The 26,148-nt window shown below is 35.3% G+C and overlaps 1 protein-coding gene across 2 annotated transcripts; it reads left to right on the forward strand.

Annotated features, from left to right (window-relative positions):
- The first annotated feature begins 12,051 nt into the window (after positions 1-12,051).
- Positions 12,052-19,890, forward strand: LOC110099653 (HVA22-like protein k). Of its 2 annotated transcripts, none has more exons than XM_020826868.2 (8): positions 12,052-12,447; positions 14,392-14,450; positions 14,891-14,988; positions 15,971-16,022; positions 16,785-16,848; positions 17,729-17,827; positions 18,571-18,643; positions 19,564-19,890. In XM_020826868.2, exons 1-8 carry the CDS (start codon positions 12,415-12,417, stop codon positions 19,668-19,670), a joined length of 585 nt encoding a protein of 194 aa, XP_020682527.1. In that variant the 5' UTR covers positions 12,052-12,414; the 3' UTR covers positions 19,671-19,890. The 2 variants fall into 2 exon arrangements, with proteins under 2 accessions (XP_020682527.1, XP_020682528.1); XM_020826869.2 differs by having other exon boundaries at positions 17,732-17,827.
- The last annotated feature ends 6,258 nt before the right edge of the window (positions 19,891-26,148 follow it).

The following is a 26,148-nucleotide window of genomic DNA, read 5'->3' on the forward strand; positions in this document are numbered from 1 at the left end:
CTTGGCAATTATATGTAATTTTTTAAAATATTTGAATTATTTTGATTAATTAAAATAAATTATATTATAGTATTTTTTTATCTATATTTTAAAAATATGAAAATGAAGAAGATTGTGCGTGATGGGTTGTGGGTCTGGAAAAATTATTATGTGTGGTGTTCGAACGCGTTTAGAGGCCAATTTGGACGTGCCACGTCATCCAATGCACTGTGTATTGGGTGATGTGGCGTGTTCGGATTAACCTCCGGAGGCGTTCAAACACTGCACATAATAATCTCTCATGGCCCATGGCATCGAATTCGTCTCAAACTTAAGATTTTTGTTCAAAAACAAAAGAAAGTAAATAATATTAGTCAAAGCTTGTTGATAATTTTGCTCCCTACCAAAGTTATACTGTGATAAATAATATTGTCTTTAATATAAAATATGATGCAAAAAGCTGAAATAATTTATTTAATTATTAAGGTTTTGTTTGAGATAGCTTTTATTTTTTTGTTTTTCGAAATAAACATAATTTATGTTTGATCACTGCTTATTCAATGTTTTAAAGAAATTTTAATATCAGGAATCTATCTTTTACAACAACTTAAAAAAAACTGTTTTTTATAGAGCAACTTTACAATCACCTTATAAAAAGTTGAAACAATCCTAAACGGGTCCTAAGTGTCTATGGCTTGAAAGTTTTATAAAATTGACTGTGAAGTTGCTGCGCACAACATAATTATGCTACTAAAGTTAAGTAAATAACATTTTATTATAGAAATTTTTAACTTCAAATAAAATTGTGATCACTATTTAAAAAGCAAAGCAACAAAAAAATTATCCTGAATAGTCCCAAGATAGCTTTTTCATCGCTATTTCAAATTTTTGCCTCTAAAACTCTTTTTTGGTAAAAAAACATTATTTAAAACTGTGGCTTATAAAGGATATTTAAAAAGCAAAAAAATTTAAAAAAAAAAGCATAAAAGATAATTTTTTTATTTTTATTTTTTAAAATAATTTTTTAGTATAAAAGTTTCTTAAATTAAAAAATTCATTGTGAAATTTTATTTTTAAAAGTAGTGAGAAAATAATACCAATTGAAACCTAAGTCTCTAATGATAATAATATCAACATAATTTAAATGAAGCTTGGTTGTAGTGTTAGCATTTAGGCAAGTAACCCATTTGCCACCTTACCAATGTGAAATGAACTGAATAAAAAACAAGCTTTGATTTTAACTTAACCTACTTTGATTTTCATCATTGAAACAAATATATAGTTTTAAAAAGCAATTTTAGCCTATTATTATTATTATTATCGTTGTTGTTGTTGATATGTCACCAAAAATTGTATTGATCATGATCACAAGATTTATTTGAATTGAAAACTTTCAAAATTAAATTTGGGGTCATTTGAGGTCTAATCTTAGCAAACTTATAGCTAAATTGAACATATCGGAAAAACGAACCCAACGACACCGAAATTGGTTCAATCTGAGCCCAAATGGGCTCAAATCATTAGCTTGAAGCATAATTGGAAGCTTTAAAATATTAATTGGGTCACTAAATGATATTTAAATATGTCATGCTTAAAGTTGAATCGAGCGGCTTGATGAAACAAATCCAACTAGCACAAGATCACTGAATTTTGACATTAATAACGCACTTTAATGCTTGACAAACGCTCTATCATCCAGGGGATCAATATAGACCGTCCGATTGAGCAATTCGAATTTGCTCCGAATCTTCTCCATATTTACGGAGCATGCAACTCTTAAAATTTATAAATATACCACTCTCTACATGAGGGTAAACCTTTTTGATGAGGCTTGGACTTTTGGAGGAGGCTTTGATCTTGAGCTAGAGATCAAGAGACTCTAAGGCTTAAAAAATCTCAGAGCTCCACCAAAACACTATCACCGACAAAACCTCCCAACCCAGCCATCACCATTGGACTTTCACTTAGTTTTCATCAAAACTCCCACCAACAATGGTCCCTCTGACATTTGTTGCTCGACTAGAATCCCCATGAGCCCTATCGCACAACTATGGTCCTTCTGACCTCCTTCGCTCTACTACAATCTTTCTGACCTACATCGCCCAACTATGGTCCCTCCGACATCTGTCGCCCGTCGACTATGGTCATTGCGACTTTGGTCACCCCACTATGATCCCCTCGACCTCTGTTGTCCACCAAATGTTATCCTTAGACCACTTACACCAAACTACGATACCTCTAACTTTTGTCATCTAACAGCGGTCCCTTTGACCTCTGTCGTCTGCCGACTATAATCCTTCTGTGACCTCTGTCGCAAGCTGATTATGGTCCTTCTAACATCGGTCTCCAGTTGACTACCTTTTCAGACCACCATCGCTCGACTACAGTCCTTCTGACCTCCGTCGCTAGTCGACTAGGGTCCTTCAACCCAATGTTTTTTTTTTCCCCCTTTTTAGATTTTTCAAGTAAACATTATGACGTCTCATTTAATTTTTGCACCCCTCTCTTTTATTTGTTTGTATGTAAGATATTCGTTCAAAGTTAAGATGTTAAGCTTTTATCTCTCAACAACAGTGAATGTTAATCCGGCATGCAACAGTTATTATTATTATTTATTTATTTTGAATTTTTATTAGATTAAAATAAAACAAATGTCATGTTCAAATATTTATGACTACTAAACAATATTGTTATTTATTATGCTTATGAAAAAGGCTGCATTATGAGGTTATGTGATGTTGATATCAATTTGCAAGTGATTGGCCAATGTATTTTGTTGATTTGTCTCTGTCATCAATATTTTTGAGGGGTTTTTGTCTAAAGAAGATTATAAAAAGATGCCATCAAAACCTATGTAGACTTTTTTTTTTTTTTTTGCTCCATGATAAGTTGGTTTGATGAAGTTTTGCCCTTTTATTTATATAAACTATGAATAGGTTGTCCATATTTGCTCAACGATAGAGATATGTTACAAAATCTTCAATCAACAAACTTATTTTATTCTTTATTAAATTAGTATTTAGGTCAATTTAAATATGATTAAATAATTATGACTTAATTTGAGACAACATTTATAGTACTTTCTAAAGCAACTTTTTAGTACAAAAATTGTTTGAAATAGAAATTTTTATACTAAAAAATAGTTATAGAAAGCATCGAGAAAGCCATCTCAAAAGAAGCTTAAGTTTCATAATTATTTTATTAAATAAATTGTATTCTAAATTTCTCTTCAGAGAGATAGAGAGAGATTTGTTCCAACTAGAGATTCAACTCATATGAGAAAAAATAGAGGATAATACTTGAATCTTGTATTAAAATTAATTTGAAAATTCTCTCTCTCTGCTCGATGAATTTAGGCTTCATTTGGGACAACTTCTTTATTATTTTTAAAGCAGTTTTCTAGTACTAAAAAATTTATAGCTCAGAAAATTTTCTCTACTAAAAAATTGTTTTAAAAAATAGTATGAAAGTTGTCTTAAATGAAGCCTTAACTTTCAGATTAATGCAACATGAATTATTTCTACATAACCCTAATCTTCAAGCAAATAAAATGATATTAAAGCCCATCATGACCAAATTTATATCAGAAAACCTTGACATAAAATTTTCGCTTTCAGTGTCTGAACTTCCTCAACAAGATTTTCTTTTGATCTATTTGCAGCAAGATGTGCTTAGGAAAATTTTTTAATTAAAATAATATGATGAAAAATAATTCAAGTTATTTTTTATGATTATCATAGTATTTTAAATTTAGAATAATAGAGATTTTAATTAATTAGTCATATATAAATCACTTAGATTCAATAACTATCAAATTTATCATGGTTGCGGACTCTAATATTCGCGGCGGTAGAGAGATATATATTTTAATGTGCAAGCTATAGGAGTTATGTGCAAGCCTGGAGCTAAATTAGAATGTTCGCTCTCCTAGGGTTTTTCCCCTGCTTCGGCGTTCGTTGCGTGGATGGTCTCAACCGTCGGTTTTGCCACAGGGAAGCTTCTCTTCTCTAGTCTCTTGGTTTTGTGTGTGTTTTGGTTTTCCTTTTTCGGCTTTAATGGCGTCTGCCCAGCATCGTGACTCGGGATTTTTGAATGGAGTTTCTCTGGCTCTTTCGTTTAAAGAAGCATTGTCTGGGGCTTCTTCGACTTCGGTTCCTTTTCCTGATTTGTGTATTTCTTCTCACCGGGGTTAGCCGGCGTTTTTGATTTCGGAGGAGGAAATTTCCTCGCTTGCTGTGCACCCGTCATGCTTGTCCTCTTGTTTTGGCCTCCGAGGGTCCGGTTGTTGATAATTTGGCCCCTTCCCCATCTGTCCCTATCAAGATGGTAGCCTGGTGGTGGGGAGTGAGGCGCCTTTGAGGTTTTTTGGCTTCTCCTTTGGACCCTTCTCATTCTTCTCCCATGGTTTGAGTTATGCATTGTGATACTAATTTAAAGGCTTCCTTTTGTTGTGTGGATGATGTGCCTGACCCAATAGAATTATCTGGGGAGGTGAATTCCGAGGTGCCTGCTGTCCCGGGGTTGGTGTCTTCCCGTATACCCAATCTTTAGTCCACACTATTTTGGCATCACCTGTGTCAAATGGTATTTCAGGAAGTTCAGCATCCTTTATTAATGTTTCGATTACTGTTATGTCTGCTAGTGAATTGAAGTCTCAGGTGGCTAAATTTGTTTAAAATTTTATTTTGGCGCAAAATGATTGGCTTATTCTAAGTGATTCCTCTTTGTTTGATGGGAAGGAGGATGAGGATTTTAACGAATGTCGGGAGGTTGCGCCTGTTAAGCTTCCTGACCCTAGTCGTTCTATTGGTGGTAATAAACGTAAGAATAAAGGTAAAAATAAATAGACTCTGTCTCTTTTTTAATTGCTCTTCAGCGGTGATTTTTTTTGGCTTTGTGTACAATGATGAGGAATCCCCTAGCTTCCCCTCGATGATTTGGCTAGTTGGCAACTGAGGTGATTTGGACTTGTGCTTAGATTGCTTGGTGGTTTGGATTTGGTGGACTTCTCACCTATGGATGGTCCGTGGCTAGTCGTGTGGATGATGCAGAGGGCTTCCATTCCTGAGTCCGAGTTCGAGTTATTTTACTCTTTGTGTATTATCTCGAGCTATTTGTATTGGGCCCTTTTTTATGTTATTGCAATGTCTGGGGGCCATGGACTGTATTTTTCTTTTGTTTGAATAAATGGTTTCTTTTGTTAAAAAAAAAAATTTAGTGTGCAAGCTTTGTACGAAGATCCAGGACATAGACAAATAAGAGAGAGGGACGCGAGAGTCATAAGAGACGAAGATTTTTATGTAGAAAACCATGAAAAGGGGAAAAACCAAATGACCTAGCCTAGTTGAAATTGTTACACATGGGGGGAAGGTCTTGGCTTGATGTAGTAAATATGCACCATATAGAGCACATTAATAGGTGGTACTTGGAAGAATCTAGTGATATGAGAGTTGTTACCAAAAGAACGCGAGCCTGTTCATTCGGCCAACATAACTGTAATCAGGTTACGGTGGTCGGAGGCATCGTAGTCAATGGGCGATGGTGGTCGATTGAAGGGATCGTAGTCGGATGGTGACCAAGGTCAGAGGGATCTCAGTCGGCGGGCGACGAGAGGTTAAAGGGACTGTAGTCGGTGGACGATGGTGGTTGAAGGGACCGTGATTAGCGGGACATGGGAGGTTAGAGGAATAGTAGTCGACAGGTGACGGTGGTCAAAGATACTGTAGTTGACGGGCGACGAAGGTCATAAGGGTCGTGTCCGGCAGGCCATGAAGGTCAGAGGGATTGTAGTTGGCGGGTGACAGAGGTCGAAGAGAATCTAGTCGGTGGACGACGATGGTCAAACAGATTGTATGGTGGTTTGGCGGCGGTTGACGGCTGGACGGTGGTCCAAAGATGGTCGGACGGAAGTCCAAAAACGGTCGACGGCCGGGTGGTGGTCCGGCGGCGGTCGACAACCAGGCGGTGGTACGACGATGGTAAGGTGGAAGTCCGACGATAGTCGGCGTCTGAGTGGAGGTCTAGCGGTAGTCGGTGATCCCTGCGACCACCATCGTCGCCCAACTATAGTCATGCTGGTCGAATGAACATGTCTGCACTATCTTGAGAACAACTCATATCACTAGATTCTTTTAAATACCACCTTTTAATATGCTCTATATGATTTATATTTACTACAAGCCAATGTCTTCCCCCTATGGAAGGACCTCATTTGTAATTAACAATAAACATTAGTGGAACCATTTCAACTAGGACAGACCTTGTGTTTAATTTTTTCACTTTTCAGGATTTTCAACATAAAAACATTAGTGTCTCTTATAACTATTGCACCCCACTCTCTCATATGTCTATGTACAAAATTTGAACCCTAAAGTATATATCTCTCTATAGCCACGAATATTCTTGCCCGCAATGTTCATAATTAAATTTGAGTCAATATATTGAGATACAAAATTTTCTCAAGTTTTCCCTCTTTAAAGTTGAAAATATATTAATAATATCTTTCAAATATATTGAAAAATAAACATCTTGCAACTTCATTTGTTAATTCTTTTCTTATTTGACATTTGCTAAAAAATGTTTACTTCATAATTTTAATTAGTAAAATAATATTTAACAAAATTCTACCATCTGTTTGGCTATCTTTTATATTTTTATTTATTTGATTAAAATACTTGAGGAACAATTTGCTTATATCTCTTCATAAAATAATCATAATATTTATAAAATATACAAAATAATGTAGCAAAAAAATTACTAAATAATATTTAAATGCACAGTCACATTATATTCAACATCCTTTCTTTTTCTTTTTTTCTTGAGGGGTGTCGGTTTGGTGAAAAAAGAGTGCAAAGTATTACAAAAGCCCGAGATTTCAAAATTCACTCCTTAGTTCTTTTTTATATATTATAAACTCACTCATTTTTACTTGAATTCTTATTTCACTGCATGTTGAGTACATTGTTACCACTTGCGACCTACTACCACCGTTGATCACCAGCGCAACAATTGTTCGCTGCTAGCCAATGCCTCTCATCAACAGCCAATGACGCAACCATTGGTTGTTGTCGGACATCGTTGATCGCCGGCTCAACCGTTGGTTGCTACCAGCCAATGCCTCCTACTGCTAGCCACAGATACAATTATTGATTGTTACCAACCATCACCATCCCTAGACTTTACCTTGCATTCATTTCAATTCAAGTCAAATATAAAAAAAAAAATCACCTAAATTCTTTTTACACTGATCTAAATAATTTCAATTATTTTTAATAGACTACATTCTGTTTATACTATATTTATTTTACTCTACATTTCATTTTCAACAAATCAAACAGTCCCTTAATAAAATAAAATAAAATAAAAAAGAAACATCTAAACTTTTTATTTCGGTCTAATCAACATTAAGCAAAATATATTAAAAATACTCAGCTTGACAAAAATTAATTTATATATAAAGCCAGCATTCATTTGGACACATTTAGCACACAATGACACAAAAATAGTCTTAATTTATCTACAATTCTAAGCTGCAATTCCATAGACTTTCTATTTTAAGCCTGATCGTCCAGGACGATGTAAATATCGTCCTAGCCGATATGAGTAAAAATAGAAATTCTAAGTCTCTCAAGTGTGTGTGTGTGTAGGGTTACTTAGCATCAGTCTCTTTGACCATTACAAATAGACTCAAGAAGAGAAAAAACAAAGTACAGACTGACTCAACCCTAAACCTACGCAATCTTGAACTGGCTTCGTTTGTTCGTCCGATCTTCGATTCCTAAAAAGTTAGAAGTAACAGGTAGTCCAAGAGAATCAATAGTGTTTGTGAATCATCAAAACATAAGTCATGAAAATAGATTTGCAACAATGCGCAAGCCTGGAGCTAAATTAGAATGTTCGCTCTCCTAGGGTTTTTCCCCTACTTTGGCGTTTGCTGCGAGGATGGTCTCAGCCGTCAGTTTTGCCTCAGGGAAGCTTCTCTTCACTAGTCTCTTGGTTTTTTGTGTGTTTTGGTTTTCCTTTTTCAGCTTTAATGGCATCTGCCTGGCATCGTGACTCGGGATTTTTTAATGGATTTTCTTCGGCTCTATCTTTTAAAGAAGCCTTGTCTGGGGCTTCTTCGTCTTCGGTTCCTTTTCCTGATTTGTGTATTTCTTCTCACGGGGTTTGCCGGCGTTTTTTATTTCAGAGGAGGAAATTTCCTTGCTTGTTGCGCAATTGGAATTTGCTTTGGTTGGTCGGTTTCTCGGCAAGCAACCATCCATTGATGACATTCGGAAGTTTTTTCTTCAACTTAAAACTCATATGTGATTGTTTGGTCACTGTTCTTAACCCTATAAACATTTTGATTAAGCTTGTTAATGATTTTGATTATTGTAGAATCTTCTCTCATCGATCTTATTTTGTGAATAACTATTATACGAAAGTGATGAACTGGTACCCAAATTTGGATGTTGACGTTGATTCCCCGATTGTTCCCATATGGGTTTCGTTTCCCTATCTTAGGTCCCATCTCTTCTCACCTTGAATCCTCTTTGGGTAGGGTTCCCTATTTGGCCGAACTCTGAAATCGGATACAGCCACTGCTTTGGGTTCCCGACCTTCCGTTGCTTGCATTCTCGTCGAATTGGATGTCACCAAAAAAATTCCTGATAAAATTTGGGTGGGTTCGCCTAATACTGGCTATATTCAATCTATGATTTTTTATGATATCCTCCACTTCTATATGTATTATAATTCATTAGGCCATTTGAAGGATGATTGCCGAATTTTACATCCTCAGCTGAATACTATTTCTAAACCATTTCCTAGCAATGTATCTGCTCTGTGTGCGTTGCCTAGGGTGAACTTGATTAATGCGGGTTCTGTTTTGACTATGCAGGAAGTTGGACTTAATGCTTAGGTGAATACTGACTTAGTTGATGACGTAGTGAATGTGGAGTCCATGGAAACTTTGGATGACGGGTGTGATGCTTGTCCTCTGGTTTTGGCCTCTGAGGGTCCGGTTGTTGATAATTTGGCCCCTTCCACATTTGTCCCTATCGAGTATGGTAGCCTGGTGGTGGGGAGTGAGGTTCCTTTGAGGTTTATTACTTCTCCTTTGGGCCCTACTCATTCTGCTCCCCTGGTTGGAGTTATGCATTGTGATACTAATTTAAAGGCTTCCTTTCTTGTGTGGATGATGTGTCTGACCTGATAGAATTGTCTGGGAAGGTGAATTCCGGGGTGCCTGCTGTCCCGGGGTTGGTGTCTTCCCCTACCCAATCATTAGTCCACAATATTGTGGCATCGCCGGTGTCCAATGGTATTTCGGGAAGTTCAGCATCCTTTATTAATGTTTCGATTACTGTTATGTCTGATAGCGAATTGAAGTCTCAGGTGGCTAAATCTGTTAAAAATTTTGTTTTGGCACAAAATGATTGGCTTATTCTGCGTGATTCCTCTTCGTTTGATGGGGAGGAGGATGAGAATTTTGATGAATGTTGGGAGGTTGCATTTGTTAAGCTTCCTGACCCTAATCATTCTATTGGTGGTAATAAACGTAAGAATAAAGGTAAAAAGAAATAAGCTCTGCCTCTTTTTTATGCTCTTCAGTGGTGATTTTTTTCAGCTTTGTGGACAATGATGAGGAAGCCCCCAGCTTCCCCTCGATGATTTGGCTGGTTGGCAACCGAGGTGATTTGGACTTGTACTTAGATTGGTTGGTGGTTTGGATTTGTTGGACTTCTCATTTATGGATGGTCCGTGGCTGGTCGCTTGGATGATGTAGGGGGCTTCCATTCCTGAGTCCGAGTTCGAGGTATTTTACTCTATGTGTATTGCCTCGAGCTATTTGTATTGAGTCCTTTTTTATGTTGTTGCAATGGCTGGGGGCCATGGACTATATTTTTCTTCTGTTTGAATAAATGGTTTCTTTTGTTAAAAAAAATGTTTTAGTGTTGATTTGATGAAAAAAGAATGAAAATATTACAAAAGCCCAAGATTTCAAAATTCACTCCTTAGTTCTTTTTTATATATTACAAACTCACTCATTTTTACTTGAATTCTTATTTCACCGCATGTTGAGTACATCGTTACCACTTGCAACCTGCTACCACCGTTGATCGCCAGCGCAACAATTGTTCGCTGCCGGTCAATGCCTCTCATCAACAACCAATGACGCAACCATTGGTTGTTGTCGGCCATCGTTGATCAATCGCCGGCTCAACCGTTGGTTGCTACCAGCCAATGCCTCCTGCCGCTAGCCAGAGATGCAATTATTGATTGTTACCAACCATCACCATCCCTAGACTTTACTTTGCATTCATTTCAATTCAAGTCAAATAAAAAAAATCACTTAAATTCTTTTTACACTGATCTAAATAATTTCAATTATTTTTAATAGACTACATTCTGTTTATACTATATTTATTTTACTCTACATTTCATTTTCAACAAATCAAACAGTCCCTTAATAAAATAAAATAAAATAAAAAAGAAACATCTAAACTTTTTATTTCGGTCTAATCAACATTAAGCAAAATATATTAAAAATACTCAGCTTGACAAAAATTAATTTATATATAAAGCCAGCATTCATTTGGACACATTTAGCACACAATGACACAAAAATAGTCTTAATTTATCTACAATTCTAAGCTGCAATTCCATCCAAACTAATTAATTGGCTACTAATTTAGCTTTTTTTTTTAAAATTTGGTTGCTAAATCTTATTTATTTATTTCACAATTGTATTTTTTTTATTAAGGATGATTGGATGATTATCAGAATAATTTGTTATTAATATGTGCTTATTGATGAAGACAAAAGGCCAGCCCTTTTTATTTCCTTGCTTATTCATCAAAATCCAAACTGGTACATTGTAAGTTTTGAACTTTAATGATAGGGGGATATTTAATTAGAAATTTTTGTAATAAAAGTTATTTTAAAAAATAATAAAAAAACTATTCTAGAATGATATTCTTATTGCTTTTTAATAAAAAATTAGTATAAAAATTTAAATTTTTTAACTAAAAAGCTGCTTTAAGAAACAGTAAGAAAATCATCCCAAGCAAAGCCTTAGACCGCTGCTTTCTTTTTTATTTTAAGAAATTTTGGTATTAAAAAACATTTTTATATAGCAGTAAAAAAGTCGTCCCAAATGAAGTCTAAATCAATAATAATTGGCATATTCATTTGTGGTCTAAAGCTTATGTTGGCTGATTGATGTGTTTCATAAAATTTTATAAACTAATTTTATGAAATAATTAATAATATAACAATTTAGTTATATTAAAAATCACATGTAATATTTAACAAAACATAATGTGGTCGAGCCTTATAAGATATGAAGATTTTATAGGGACATATCTATAATTAAAAATCTCATTTAAAAAAAAATCATAAAATCTCTTTAAGATCGAATCAATATAGGTTTAAGCTAATATCAATCAAGAAAAAAATGTAAATGAATAGGAAATTAAATTGGGAGTGATTTGAATGGATGATCGATGTTAAATTTCTTGATCGTGGACTGTTTATTGGGCATTTAAATGTCTTAGTGATATCATAATTTGGCGATCTTGGGCTCGTTGGATTCGTCTTGTCTAGCTGCTCGATTCGACTATAAGCATGTTATTTTTGGAAACCATTTGGTAATCCAAGTTATGATTTGAACCTTCCAAATATGCTTCGGGTCTTTGATTTGGAGTCATTTGGGTTAGGATTGAGTTGAATTTGCTGTCGTTATGTTTGTGTTTTTGAGACGTTCAATTCGACTGTAAGTTTACTGAAATCGGAGTTCATATGGTCTCCGAATTAATTTTTGAAGTTACCAACTAAATTTTGTATTGAGATTAAAAAAAAATTCAATTTTTTTAGGGGGGGCACGTGCCCCTCCTTGCCCCCCCTCCCTCCGCCCATGATTACAGCTTGAATTTGATTAATTAATCGTGTTCGAGCTTTATTCTATAAGTACAGCTCTTTTATTAATTTTGAAATAGAGAAAATACTTATAATTCAAATAATAATTATAATAAAATAATAAAACGAAAATGTAATTTATAAATATTTTAACAACTTTGTGCTTAGAAGTTAGAACTCAACCTAGCATTTGTAAGCGATTGGAGACTGAAATTTTTTTCCGAAACTTATTGAATAATTAAACTCGAAATAGACTTGATTCCATCGCGAATCCCTCGCCGAACCCTTTGCTCGCGACAACCGTCCGTCGCATAAGTACTTCGCCGGACCTCCTTGTTTCGTGGCCGTCCCTCAATACGGCGTCGGCTTCAGATCCCAACCAAGCAGCCGCTGGCCAAGTTTTTTCATATCCTGACCCGAATATTCTCCCACTTTTTCCGGCGGTCTTAAAGCCGGATTTGGGGTGAACCGTTTCGTCGTGGAGGTATAAGTAAACCAATTTTGCAGGTTTCGTTGTTTCTTCAACCCCGCCCAATGGATCTCCTTGGATCGGCCATTCCTGGAGATGTATGTTTGCTTTGAAACCCTAATTTATATATGTAATTTACTTGTCAGTGACCCGATTCAACTCGGTGACGAGCGCTGAAATACTTAAGCATCATTTGGCCTCTAATAACGTTTTTAAGTTTATTAGTTGGTTGTTTGATTATATGTTTAGAGTTTGTTCGAATCTGTAATGTTCATGAGGTTTGTCCTTTCCCTTTCGTTTTCCATCCATTTGTTTCCACACCTTCTTGACTGACAATTAGAAGGGTGTGCTACCGATTAACTGCATTTTAAGGATAGTTTGATTCAATAAAAGTGATGGCGAATTCTCAAATACCCATTTTGAAAAGTGAATGATGTCTAAACATGGGCGCTATACCTGGTAAATTTTGAAGGGCATTGTATGATTTATATTTTGTAATTGTAAGATTTAGAGATAAAAATTGGTATATTGTTGAGGATATACTGAGGCAATTTCATTTATGATGGGTTCAAAAAATTGACACGTGAAATGAAATACGGTCTCGCATGGCGTGGAATTTGCGTTTTAGTACATTGCTATTTTATTGATTTCATAATAAATATTATCAGGAATTTATCTTGCCGATACAATTTTTGTATACATTGAGAGAATTTATATTTCATCTTCTATGACAATTATTTTGTTGATGACATGTACATTTTTTTTAATATTTTGCCATTTTATCATAAATTTTAGAACATATGTCTTCATTATTTATCTATTGTCTGCAAATCAAAATCACATGATTGTATTACCATTTAAATATAATAAAAATTCCATGTGTCACTTTTTGGATCTCATTTAATGAGAATTTGGCCAAGATATGCTGACCATAAAATTTCCCCCATGTTTAATGTATGTATTTTGAGCATGTAACCTCAACTTTAGGTTGTTAACTAGAATCAATAGAATGTTTGGGACTTGTTGAGATTAGAATCAATCAATTTGAAATGAAAGTTGGTATCACTAGACCAAATCCAATTATAGTATGGAGTTTGATAAAGCTTACATCGAAGGAAAGAAAGGTGAAAAAGAAAACATGGGGAATGTTTAATTGACCAGATGAAGAAGTAATTTTTCAGTAGAAATCCAAATATAAAGATGAAAGTTGGAAGAATCAAGTCTAAAAGCCTACTTGGAGCTTTTCTATTTCTTTATCCTAGATGCCCAGAAGTTCATGCCTGGTGCTACCTAGATTGTTCCCTTTTCATGTTTCATGGCTTGAATGGCCCAAATTTGGGCATTTGTATGATTGTATCCAATGTGCCTTCACTTAGATTATCTGCTCCTCAAAACTGTGCAATGCACGCTTAACCAACTATTATTGGTATTAACTTTGAAATTGTAAAATATTAAAATTGGTCTGATAAAATCTGATTTCCTTTGATAGATGAGTTCTTCCATTCTCTTTTTCAGTATTTCATTCCAGTGGAGCTGATTCTTCAAATTATACCGGTTTATTACTTGTTTCCATGAAACTTATCCTTTTTACCTGATTGAGGAACACAAAGAAAAGAAGCAAACCATGCTTTAAATATTTAGTAAGAGGATTGAATTATTAATTTAGATGGACTGATTCAGCTTCAAATACTCAAATTTAAGCAACCTGCCATGCATTCGAAGGAGTGATTAAACTTGCAGAACCTATCTCAGAACAATTTTCAGTTTACCAAACGTTCACCAAGATGAAGTTTTGATACTTGGATTAAAACTGAAAACAAAATACTCAGGTCCTTTGCTTGCTAATCTTGGTCACATGACAGTTTGCTATAATGTCTTTGTTACGTTTTTAGTTTCTTCTACATTTTTTGCCTTTGTCACATAAAAAATAGTCTCTTGCTATGGAGATCTTAGGATCTGTGTTGGAAAACTTCAAATTTAATGATGCATGCCTAGTTTTGAGAAATTCAACTGATTTTCTTTGTATGTTGCATACCTTACAGGTTGGTTTGCGTTTGCTTCTTACTCCTATTTGTTCCAATATTGTGATTAGAACTGCTTGGTAAGCTTATCTCATGTTATTTTTTATGTTGATGTCTTCTCTAACTTTCTACTTCTTAAATTTATTTATTAATAATTCTCATTGAGGATGCTAGAATGTTTCTCAAAACTGTGGTACTGTTTTGGAAATGATATTAAGGCTTCGTTTGGTTTATGCTTCTAGCTGCCTTATGTTCCGAAAGGCAACCGCAAAAACAGGGGCTGTTTAGATAAAAAAACTTGGCAGCTTCTCCCTGGTTTTTCTCAAATTTGCTTTGGAGCTTTTGTTTCTTGGAACATAGAATTGAAATTATGGATCATACAGAAGCTTTTATAAAATACTGATTGCAAAAGCTGGAAATGATATTCTATACCAAACGAAGCCTATGTTTTCATGCTTAACAGTCACTTTCAACAATCTGATGTATGTGAGGAATTTCTGCTTTTTTTTTGCTTCTCTAGCTGCACTGTGGGGACTGTTTTACCAGTATACTCTACTTTCAAGTCGTTAGAAAGAAATGATCAAGAAGAACGAGATAAGTGGCTTGTATATTGGGCAGGTCAGTAACTGGTTTGCTTACTTGTGGCTTGGACAAAATGCATGTCCAAACTTTTTCTTAGTATAAGTGCTTTCTTATTACGTTAAATGCAACGTTGACATATTATGTGAAATCCATAAGTTGCTGCCTATATCCTAACTTTAATTGGTAGCTCAATGAAGTTTTCTACCTGTGGCAACAATAAAAATGGGCACTATAGTATGATAAGGGCTAAGTAGGAGATGTCTTGGCTGAAATAAGCACTGCTATTAGTTGCTAAAAAGGATCTAGCTAATTCCAATTATGCCCTAGAAATGAATGATGTGAAAGGTTGATATAGTTTTGATAGGGACTAAAAATTAGAAGGGTTAGCTGAAATAAACATCGATATAGTTGCTAAAAGGGATCTGGTTTATGCCAATTAGAACCTTGCATGAATAAACCTATCACTGCTGATCATGATGGAGTGGATCATTTATCTAATTTCCTTAAATTTCCTCTTTATCTGCTGTTCCTAAGTATGAATATTTCTTGCGGTGTTGACAATATGTACCACATGGATTGCTTTGAATAATTGCTTTGAGACCGGCTTATTTCAAGTAGAAGTGAGAGGTTCTCATGTTTAATCTCCTCATCTCTTTAGACTCCTTGAACATGAGATACAAAATCTTTTTTGTTCTAATTTGCTGATGTTTTGGCCCATTCAGGTCGTTGTTTTGTCTAAAACCATTATAGTCTTGTAAAAGTAAAATTCTACATTATAAAGATATATTTTAGCTGGTCAAAATGTGTGTTTTTTTTTTCTAATCAAGCTCATCTGCTGACAAAAGATACTTGACAGCATGTAAGCATTTTCAGTTGATATGTGTATATTGGTTGACTTAAATTTTGTTTATTGGAGATGTGGAATTATTGCAGCCATTTTACCCTTTTATAGTTTTTGGCATCTTTTCTCTCCTTCGTGTACTAACAAGTAGCACATACTGGTTGTGTTTTGTTGCAGTGCATGGAACTTTCAGCCTTGTTGAAGTGTTTTCTGATAAGCTGATTTCCTGGTATACATAATAGATTGAAACTAACTAATTATAGTTGATGGATATTGATGAAATTCTTGCTATATTGATTGTAGATGTTTTGTTTGTTTTGAGAACCATTTTTTAAGTACGCTGAAAACAAGTACAATATTGATTCTTTTTTGTTTCAACGCCGTATACATTTAGTGCCAATTGCTAAACTACCTCTTTTTGTCTTAATATTCACATCAGCCTCACTTGTATAATTGGCCAAAAAATATTAGGTACTGTCCATCCAATTGTTCATATGACCTCAGCATAGGGCTCACAGAAACAAAAAAACTGAGCTATTATAATAATATTTAGTTAATAAGTTATCATAGAACATTATAAATGCTTAGCAGTGCGTGTAATACTGTAGTTCTGTCATCCTGAAAGTATGAATGAACCAAAAAAAAATTGTAGTTTTCATACTGTATTTTGATATCAGTGGAACATAGGAAATTGTAAACCGGTAACATTAATTATTTCTACCGCCGCAATTTTTCTAGATGCAACAACAATAATTGTGCCAATGAAAATGTTTATGAAAGAAGAAAAATACTATATTGACCATAGACATTTGCACCTAAAAACCTTGGGAAATAAACAGTGGGAAAATTAAGGAGATCCTGTAAACTCAAATAATTAAATCGATAGTATAAATACCACATCAAAAGTCAAACAAGATGATGAAAATTTTGAAAAAATGAAGCTTGCTTTTCTGGTGAGTGTCTCAGTTTCATTTATGTTTTATGGTTGCAGGATCCCATTCTATTATCATATGAAGTTTGCTTTTCTCATATGGCTCCAGCTTCCATCAAATAATGTATGTACTCTAAAAGATTCACTATTAAGTCCACTCTAGCATCATCTGGCATCATTTTTTTTCATTTGCTCAATGCCAATTTTTTTCTAATATGGCACCGTAAATGAGACAGATTGCTATCAGCTGGGTAACAGTTTTGAATGTTCACATTAACTTCATACTGCTTTGACATTTTATTTGTTGCATTGGTAAAGCAAGTATAAATAATTTGTAGTTGCAAAACTTTAAAGTGTTATTATCTAAATGATTCACTACTGATCAAATCTTACTATAGGGTTAACAGTTGACTAATCATCAAATATGAAACCAGAATAGTACCATATGGTTTGTGTATCTACGATGAATTCTGTCATAATCTTGCACTCTATAAAATTTTTAGTTTGTAAATGAAATTATTGTAGTATGTGACAATTTTCTAACTAATGGAGTGATTGTAGATTGCATTTGCGTTACAATCCATTTTCTGTTCTACCGCATTTCTTTCCAAGTATATATATATATATATATATATATATATATAAAAGATGGATAGAGATGTCATTATTTTGGCAAGACCTTGTATGGTTATGTATAAATGTCGGTTCACCGGCATGAAATCACCTGCTAAATGAATATTTTTTTAGCTGAGCGGTACATGACTTGTACATCATGAACCTAAATGGTGATGGGTGAGGTTTGTTTATAGGAAATGATGACCTAGCCTTTAGCCCTTGAATAGATGGAATTTAATGTATTTTGTTATTTATATTTGAATTGGTCATGAGATAATTCCGAGAGCTCGAAGTGCCTCGGTCAACATTGTATGCATTGTAGCTCATTTCTTCGGTTTTCTTGTTTATGATTTACAATTTCATCATTTTGATGCTTGTTTATTTTCCAGCAGGGTGCAAGCCACTTATATAGAAGGCACATACGCCCCTTCTTGTTGAAGCATCAATTTAAATTTGATCTAATGCTCAACTACACATGTGGTGAAATTGTAAGTTCCTTTCCCAAGATGCCTTTTAATATTTTGTAAGGAAATAATGGTCCTTGTTATTATCAAATGTACCTTCATATTTTTTTATTGTGTTTGCTCTCATTAAGGGTCTGTTTGAGTTTGGTTTTGTTTTTGTATTTAAAAATTATGTTTATTTAGTGTTTTTAAAGTTTTTTATTTTGTATTTAAAAATTCATTTTATTTTTAAAAACACACAAAACAACTTTGAAGCGTTTATAATTTTTTTGAAAACTACCATCACAGCTAGTCGTCAATCATCGACGCTATCAGCCACCGACACTATCATCGCCTCAACCACCACTGCTATCATTGACTTGGCTGCTGTCACCATTGACTTGGCTGCCATCACTACTTCTGTCAAAATTAACTTATTTGTTATTCAATTAAAAAAATATATATATATTTTTCATATACCAAATAATTTTTGTAATGTCAAAAACAAAAAACCAAATGATCCCAAGCGGCTCCTAAGCATTTTATTACCATGTTAGTGGTACAAATGAAAAAATGAGGATTCATCAAGCCGACCTCAAATAATTTGGATAAAGCTATTGATAATGATATTTTTAGGGGAAAAAAATGAGTTCATTCATATGCATTTATTGATGATATATTCAACTATTTCTCTGCTCTCACTTCTTTACTGAAAAGTTCAGAAATGAATTTCCTTAGCAAACTATTATAGAATAGCATGCACTGATGCACACCGTTTGAACCTTCAGGCAAAGTTTCTTGTTGTTTACGAAACTGAAATCCAGTGCTTGAAGAACTTGATTATAAAAGGCGCAACAACAGGTAAGCAATGCGCATAAGACCTTGCCTATTATGTTATGTTTGATGTAAATTTTTCGTGTTTTGGTTATCATCAAACTTATCTTTGTTGTATGAACAAACACCATTAAGGTAACACATTGTGTGAGAAACAATTGTAGCATATGCCTTTCATATCTTTTCCAGTCATCTGTGGCTGGTTGACGAAAACGTATATTTCTCTTCAATCTTTGTTACTGTTCTCTCTTTTATGCTGCTAGCCGTTGAACTTCTGAAACTAACTTCTCTTATAGTGCATCTTGGAACGTAACATAATGCTTTCAACTAGGACCATAAACAAGTTTGTTGTACATGTTTGATTGTGTTCAGCTCTACAATTATTTGGAATTTAACAAGGGATTTTATGCAATTGCCCCCAAAAAAATAGTAAAGAGTATTCGTCATTTTATTTATTAATTTGAATTCCAAAAATATCCTTACAACTAATATTTGTTCAGGAGGCGCTGCTCCTTGACCCCGCGATCTGATCTGGCAGGTCGAACCCCGTCAGGGGGTGTTGCCCCATTGAACCCCCGAATATCATGTTTCCTTATTATTTAGAGGCATTAGTTATTTTTGGTAGATAAAATATATCTTTAGCGATCATTTTTTTTTTTTTGTCACTCATTCAAGAATTACATATCCCAAATGGGTTTCCAACATCATTATGCTAAAGAAAACCAATTGTTCAATAACTCTTGTTCATATCAATAATGATGAGCCGAACACTAAAATAATTTTGACTTATTTGCTTAATGAGTCAAGCCGGAGAACACTTAAGAGTTCACTCAAGCATGGTTTGCTTACATTGCGCTCAGTCATGCATTATATGGCACTGATAGCACTAAACATCTCCTTCCACTAACTAGTTTTTTTCCTTTTGTTTATGAAATTTTGTGGCACAGCTCACCAGATGTTGAAAGACTTTGGACTGTTGAGCTCTCAGGGGAGTGGGGGCCCGAATACGCTCACAAGGTTAACTATTCAGGACTCAAATGATGCTGAGAATTAATCTTCATTCTGTCTATTGCTCGGTATGATGGTTTTGATTTTAATAGGGCTTGAACCTTATAGTCATGTAAAGTGTATAGTTCATTCCAATGTTTTTTTTTTTTTTTTTTTAACATTTATGCTAACCTACTGAAGGTTTTTCTGATCTCTCGGTTGTCTTTTGAGTTACTATTGGAACTACTTTTCTTTGAATATATAAATCACTTTGGTCTGTTGGTTGAGAGCTTAGGTTATCAATTAAGAAGCCTTGGGTTTGAGTCTTGTGTATGTGATGTGTATGTGAGTCTGTCTTAATCTTGACCGAAATGTCCCAAAAAAAACTTTTCTTTGAATAAGTGGATGGTGTTAATGGTTTTAATTATTCATACAATTAAATTTTTACGAAGGTCACAGTGTTAGATTATTTGAGGTTTTTGATGAGCCCAAAAGTATTATATTCATCAATTGTGGGAAATTTCTTTATCAAAATATATTGATCAAATAGTATTCTGAATGAATCTCGTTGTTTTTTGATTTATTTTGAGATAAGTATAATATTAATAATTTATATATGACTGATCTCAATGTAGATTTAAAGACTTTAAGATCTATTATGATCAAATTTTTAGTAAGAATATTCTTTTCATTTTTTTTTTCATCAAATGTGTTCTGTTATAGAATGTAGGTTTCATTTGGGACAGCTTTAGTAAAAAATTAAATTTTTTTATTAGAAAGTCGCTTTAAGAAACAATAAAAAGCCGTCTCAAACAAAGATTTAAGGCTTGTTTGGACAAAATTGAACCATAATTTGTTTCATTTTGGTTGAACCAAATTTCTGATGGACTATTTTTGAACATTCTTCTCAGGTAAGGCATTTACAGCAAACCTTCTAATACAATTAGTAGTCAAACTTAAGTAACGACAGCAATTCAGTTAACGAGATGTGTTATCAAAAGTACATATTACGGGGCTGCTTGACAACCAGCAGGATTCATAAATTCTAAATTTAATAAGTCATTTTAGAACTGTTAAATTCTGAAAACTATTTGGCATGTCGAGTGTTAAATCCTGTTAAATATTATGAAATTATTTAGGGTTTAGGGATCAGGATTTAAGACGGTTAGTTTATATAAGAATGAATTTATTAAGTGTTTAATTTAAATTATGTATTAAGTAAGATTTTTTTTATTAATTTGAATTATGATTATCATTAATAAGTTTTAAAGATAAATAATATCATTAAAAACTAGTTTGATTATTAACTATTTTATTATCTTGTTAATCACTTTTTTTTATTGCTAATCACTTAAATATTCTACAACATATTATATTAATTAGGCTAATTATATTAGCATTTAGGCAATTAAGTTAATTAAGTTTGTTGTGGGTTAGAATATATACGGTGATAAAGTTAAAATTTTACATCTTAGCGTTGCACGGATATTCAGCTCACACACAGAGAACACAAGATTTTTTATGTGAAAAACCCTAAAAAGGGGAAAAACCACGGGGCCTAGCCCAGTAGAAAGTGATTACACTAGATTCGAGTAGGTTACAACGAGCTGACTGGTCCTTGTGGGCGATCAGATTACAAATGTCGACTATAAAGTTAAAATGTAGTAACAAACAAGGATGCTAGTCCGACGTTACTTTGTGGTATGACAGAATTTCGAGCCTCATGTGGCGGTCCGGCAGATGTCTGGGCATCAGGTGGTGGTTCGACAGAGTTCAGGGTCTCAAGTGGTAGTCCAGTAGAGCAACGACGTTAGGCGGTGGTAATGGCATGAAAAGAAGGGAGTTAACGGCAACGACGCCCCATGAAAGAGGGCATTTCGACGTCTCGGTTAGGCAATACGCCACCTTACTGCGTCATTGAGCGGATGGCATCCCACATGGCGTCAAAGAGGCCATTGCATGTCTACCATGAGGTACCAGGTGTGGTGTGTGCTTAAGGAAAACACCTAACCAACAGAAGAACTGAATGCGTTCCCTTGCATTCACTTTACCGACATCCAAACGATCTCAAGTATTTACTTTATGCTGCATTTACTTTACACTGCATTAACTTCACAACCAACCAAACAACCTCTAAAATTATTTTGAATAGTAGCATTATAGCGGTACAACCACTTAGAGTCATTCTGATATTTTAAAATATAATCAAAACTTAATTATAAGATATTTTATATCATAACTTGTATTATAAAATATTAGCACCTCAAACTATATGAACAACTTATCATGCACTATGATAGGTATTCTCTTCCATGACTTGTACATAATATCCAACTTACCTATAATTAATTATGTATATACTTCGATGTGCGAGTATTTTGAGGATAAAGCATACAAATTATATAAATTAATAATAATAATATAGTTATTTACCAAATGGGGCAGAGTAAAGAATGGTAGAGCACGGACCACCACCTGACGCCCTGTGCTCCGCCGGACCACCACCTGAAGCCTTGTGCTCCACCGGACCACCACCTAACGCCATCTCTCCGCCGGACCACCATCTGACGCCCTGTGTTCCACCTGACCACCACCTAACGTCATTGCTCCGCCAGACCACCACATGACGCCCTGTGCTCCACCGGACCACCGCCTAACACCTTCGCTCCGCCGAACCACCACCTGACGCCCAGTGCTCCACCGGACCACCGCCTAACGCCGTCGCTCCACCGGACCACCACCTGACGCCCTGTGCTCCACCGGACCACCGCCTAACGTCGTCGCTCCGCCGGACCACCACTTGAAGCCCTGTTATCCACCAGACCACCGCCTAACGTTGTTGCTCCGCCGGATCACTACCTGAGGCTCTTGCTTTCGTCGGACGCCCTATGCTCCGTCAGACCTTCAACTGAAGCTCTCATCTTTGCCAGGACACTGTTAAAGACTCTCACCTTTGCCATACATTCACATACGGCCTGGAGTTCTTCCAGATCATCATCTAAGGCATGGAGTTTTGCCTGATCATCATCTAAGGCCCGGAGTTCTGCCAGAATGTCATCTAAGGCTCGAACTCCTATCAGACCATTACCCGATACCCGAACTTCTATTATACAATTATTACTTGTAATCTGATCGCCCTCAAAGGCGAGTTAGCCCATTGTAACCAACTCAAGTTCTAGTGAAATCTTTTCAACTGGGCTAGGCCCCATGGTTTTTCCCCTTTTAAGGGTTTTCCACGTAAAAAATTCTGTGTTCTCTGTATGTGAGCTGGATATTCGTGCAACGCTAAGACGTAGTATTCTAACTCTATCGCCGCGTATATTCTAGCCCGCAACAATAATAAACAACATAAAATTCATATCTTGAAGTACGGGCATTACCTATGTCATTTATCCAAAATTTCCAATGTGTTGGCAATTGAATGATGTAGTTCTTCTCCATGAAGCCTTTCTCCAATAGTAGCATGGACGTTCGATACCTCATCAGGTTCTGGTACTTCATCTAACTCAGTGTCATATTGCATTTCTGTTTAAGTCATGCTGAATTACATGTCATTTCCATGGTATTGTCCTATGAAATCATGTAAGACTGCACAAGCAAGCACAATGTCTGTCTGTATCGTTAGAGGAAACTGTCTCATATGGGTTAGCATTTGAAGTCACTCTTTCCAAATATCAAATATTTGCTAAACTATGTTGCATAATTGTGTGTGGCGATGGTTGTACAACTCATGTTAAGTAGTATATCGTTGGATAATGTCACCACAATAGTCACTCAAATGGTAATGGTATCCTCTAAATGGTGACATTAGTTTGTTCGTGTTTGCGTAATTGGAATCCACTAGATACTATATGGAACTATAAAACCCCCTTCCTCAACTGCCCATCATAACATCCGCATATCCGTCATTGATCCCTCCAAACCAGAAGCGAAGCAGACGAACGCGATGTCGGTGTCCGAGCTTACGTGCAAGTCTGTAAGCTCAGAAACCGTGCAAGCGGCTAGGCGGGTTGTGCTAGCAGAATGCAGGCCATTTCTAGGTTAGCGGGTTAACTCGGACAATATCTGATTTTTCAAACGGGTCTGGAATTAGAACCTGAACCCGAGCCATTTATTAAATCGGTGAAGTAGAAATCCAAAACTGAATTTTGTGGGTCGGCTTTTTGAGTTGCGTCATAAATTAACATCCCTAGATAAAATATCACTTCCCCTTTGATGGGTATAGGTATGCAACTTATATATAGTTGGTTCCATAACCATTGTCTTTTCTTCTTGTACTATACATGATAAATATTTTATAAATATGCATAAATGATACATATTTTACATATGGAGTGTTAGCATATCCCTTAATCTAGTTGAACTCCTCTCATTGGGAATGTTTGGTTCGAGGAAATGAGAATGCAAAGTATAGTGATTACTTTGCTTTTCCACTTTTTTGGTGTTTGATTTATCTCAAAGTAAAGTAAAGCAAATTCCGCGTGTATTCGTAACTTCCAGCGTAGTTCATTTTCTGTGTAAAGCGAACCTGCTCAAAATTGAGCGAAAAAGAAATTCTGTGGGTGAGAGAGAGCAACTCGCGGACTTGTTATTGGCATTATAACCGACTCGGATGACCATCTCATTGAAAATTATCTTAGCGCGGGCGGCATTTCCCTTGTTCTCCAGCCCTCAAAGAGGATGACGAACGTTTCAACTACAAGGGGCACATAGGCCTTGATGCAGTCATGGAAGTCAGCGACGTCAGAGGTGTGGTCATCTTAGTGGTAATGGCATGAAGAAGAGAGTTAACAACAATGACGCCCCATGAAAGAGGGCATTTCGACGTCTCGGTTAGGCAGTACGCCACCTTACTGTGTCATTGAGCGGATGACATCCCACATGGCGTCAAAGAGGCCATTGCATGTCTACCATGAGGTACCAGGTGTGGCGTGTGCTTAAGGAAAACACCTAACCAACAGAAGAACTGAATGCGATCCCTTGCATTCACTTTACCGACATCCAAATGATCTCAAGTATTTACTTTATGCTGCATTTACTTTACACTGCATTAACTTCACAACCAACCAAACAACCTCTAAAATTATTTTGAATAGTAGCATTATAGCGGTACAACCACTTAGAGTCATTCTGATATTTTAAAATATGATCAAAACTTAATTATAAGATATTTTATATCATAACTTGTATTATAAAATATTAGCACCTCAAACTATATGAACAACTTATCATGCACTATGATAGGTATTTTCTTCCATGACTTGTACATAATATCCAACTTACCTATAATTAATTATGTATATAGTTCGATGTGCGAGTATTTTGAAGATAAAGCCTACAAATTATATAAATTAATAATAATTTAGTTATTTACCAAATGGGGCAGAGTAAAGAATGGTAGAGCAAAAGATGGTGTGGTCATGGGTGTGTGTAGGGTCATGAATGATGAGGAAGAAATTGTTGTGCTAGTAAAGGGTGCGGAGTCCTCTATGATGGGACTTAAGATATAATAGTACCATTCTAAGAATCATACCTTCCACTTAGCCAAGATATGAATTTTCTCAAATATAATTGTTTTACAGGATATCAGCCTAAGCAAATTAGTGTAAAAAATGGGCATGTTAAAAATTACAAAAAAAATTGATAATTAGTATTCCATAAATTGTTAAGTAGACATCCATTTTTTAAGAAAAAAAAAAAAAAAAAAAAATGTTGTAGATATCAATGTTCTTGCCATTCAAATTATTTTCACTATCCTTTAAACTATCAAAAATATATGTTCTTACTCATTCTTAGGATCATTTATCTTAGGGGTGTCAATATTTGACACGACCCAAAAACTCGATTCAAATCCGATTCAAAAATTTTGGGTTGGTATCAACCCGTTTGAGAAACGGGTCGGATTCATGTTCAACAAACCGGCCGGTTTCAAAAATCGGGTCAGGTTCGGGTTGACCTGGATTGACACGCGCTGACCTCTTCTGCCGAGTGAGTCACGTCCCGCTGACGAGTGAGGACGTTGCCGCTATCGCGTAGCTGCATCACCGCTGCCGGCGTTTCCATGTACGCGGGTCGTGTCGGGTAAACCTGATAACCCGCACGGGTCGGGTCCGGGTTGAAATACATGGTCCATTTGCAAAAAAAAAAAAAAAAAAAAAAAAAAAAAAAACAGGTTGGGTTCGGGTCAGGTCACCTAGTGTTGGATCAGTTTTGAATTCGACCCAAACCTGACCCGTGTTTTTGACGGCCCTAATCTATCTCATCATCATTCAAGCAATCCCCAATGATTAGATTTCATCAATTTCATTATAATCACCTTTAATATCCAATAAACTTATAGTGGAACATTATCAATAACGGAGTGTAAATGGGTATCTTTTTTTTTTTGAATGCAGCATCTACTTTTTCTTTATGTCAACTTTGATATGATGCATTATAAACTGTTGCTGCTTGCATGTCATGTATTAATGTATTAGATAATTATGTACCCACATCCATGATCAAACACAAGATTAAACCACTCATAATTAAATCATCTTTTTAAT

The sequence above is a fragment of the Dendrobium catenatum genome, unplaced genomic scaffold (assembly GCF_001605985.2).
Source record: "Dendrobium catenatum unplaced genomic scaffold, ASM160598v2 fragScaff_scaffold_34, whole genome shotgun sequence".
NCBI classification, from domain to species: Eukaryota; Viridiplantae; Streptophyta; class Magnoliopsida; order Asparagales; family Orchidaceae; genus Dendrobium; species Dendrobium catenatum.

Coding starts and splice junctions, on each gene's coding strand:
- LOC110099653 (XM_020826868.2), top strand. CDS start 12,415: ATGGATCTCCTTGGATCGGCCATTCCTGGAGAT. Junction 12,448..14,391: donor GATCGGCCATTCCTGGAGAT/GTATGTTTGCTT, acceptor CATACCTTACAG/GTTGGTTTGCGTTTGCTTCT. Junction 16,849..17,728: donor TCCAGCTTCCATCAAATAAT/GTATGTACTCTA, acceptor TTTATTTTCCAG/CAGGGTGCAAGCCACTTATA.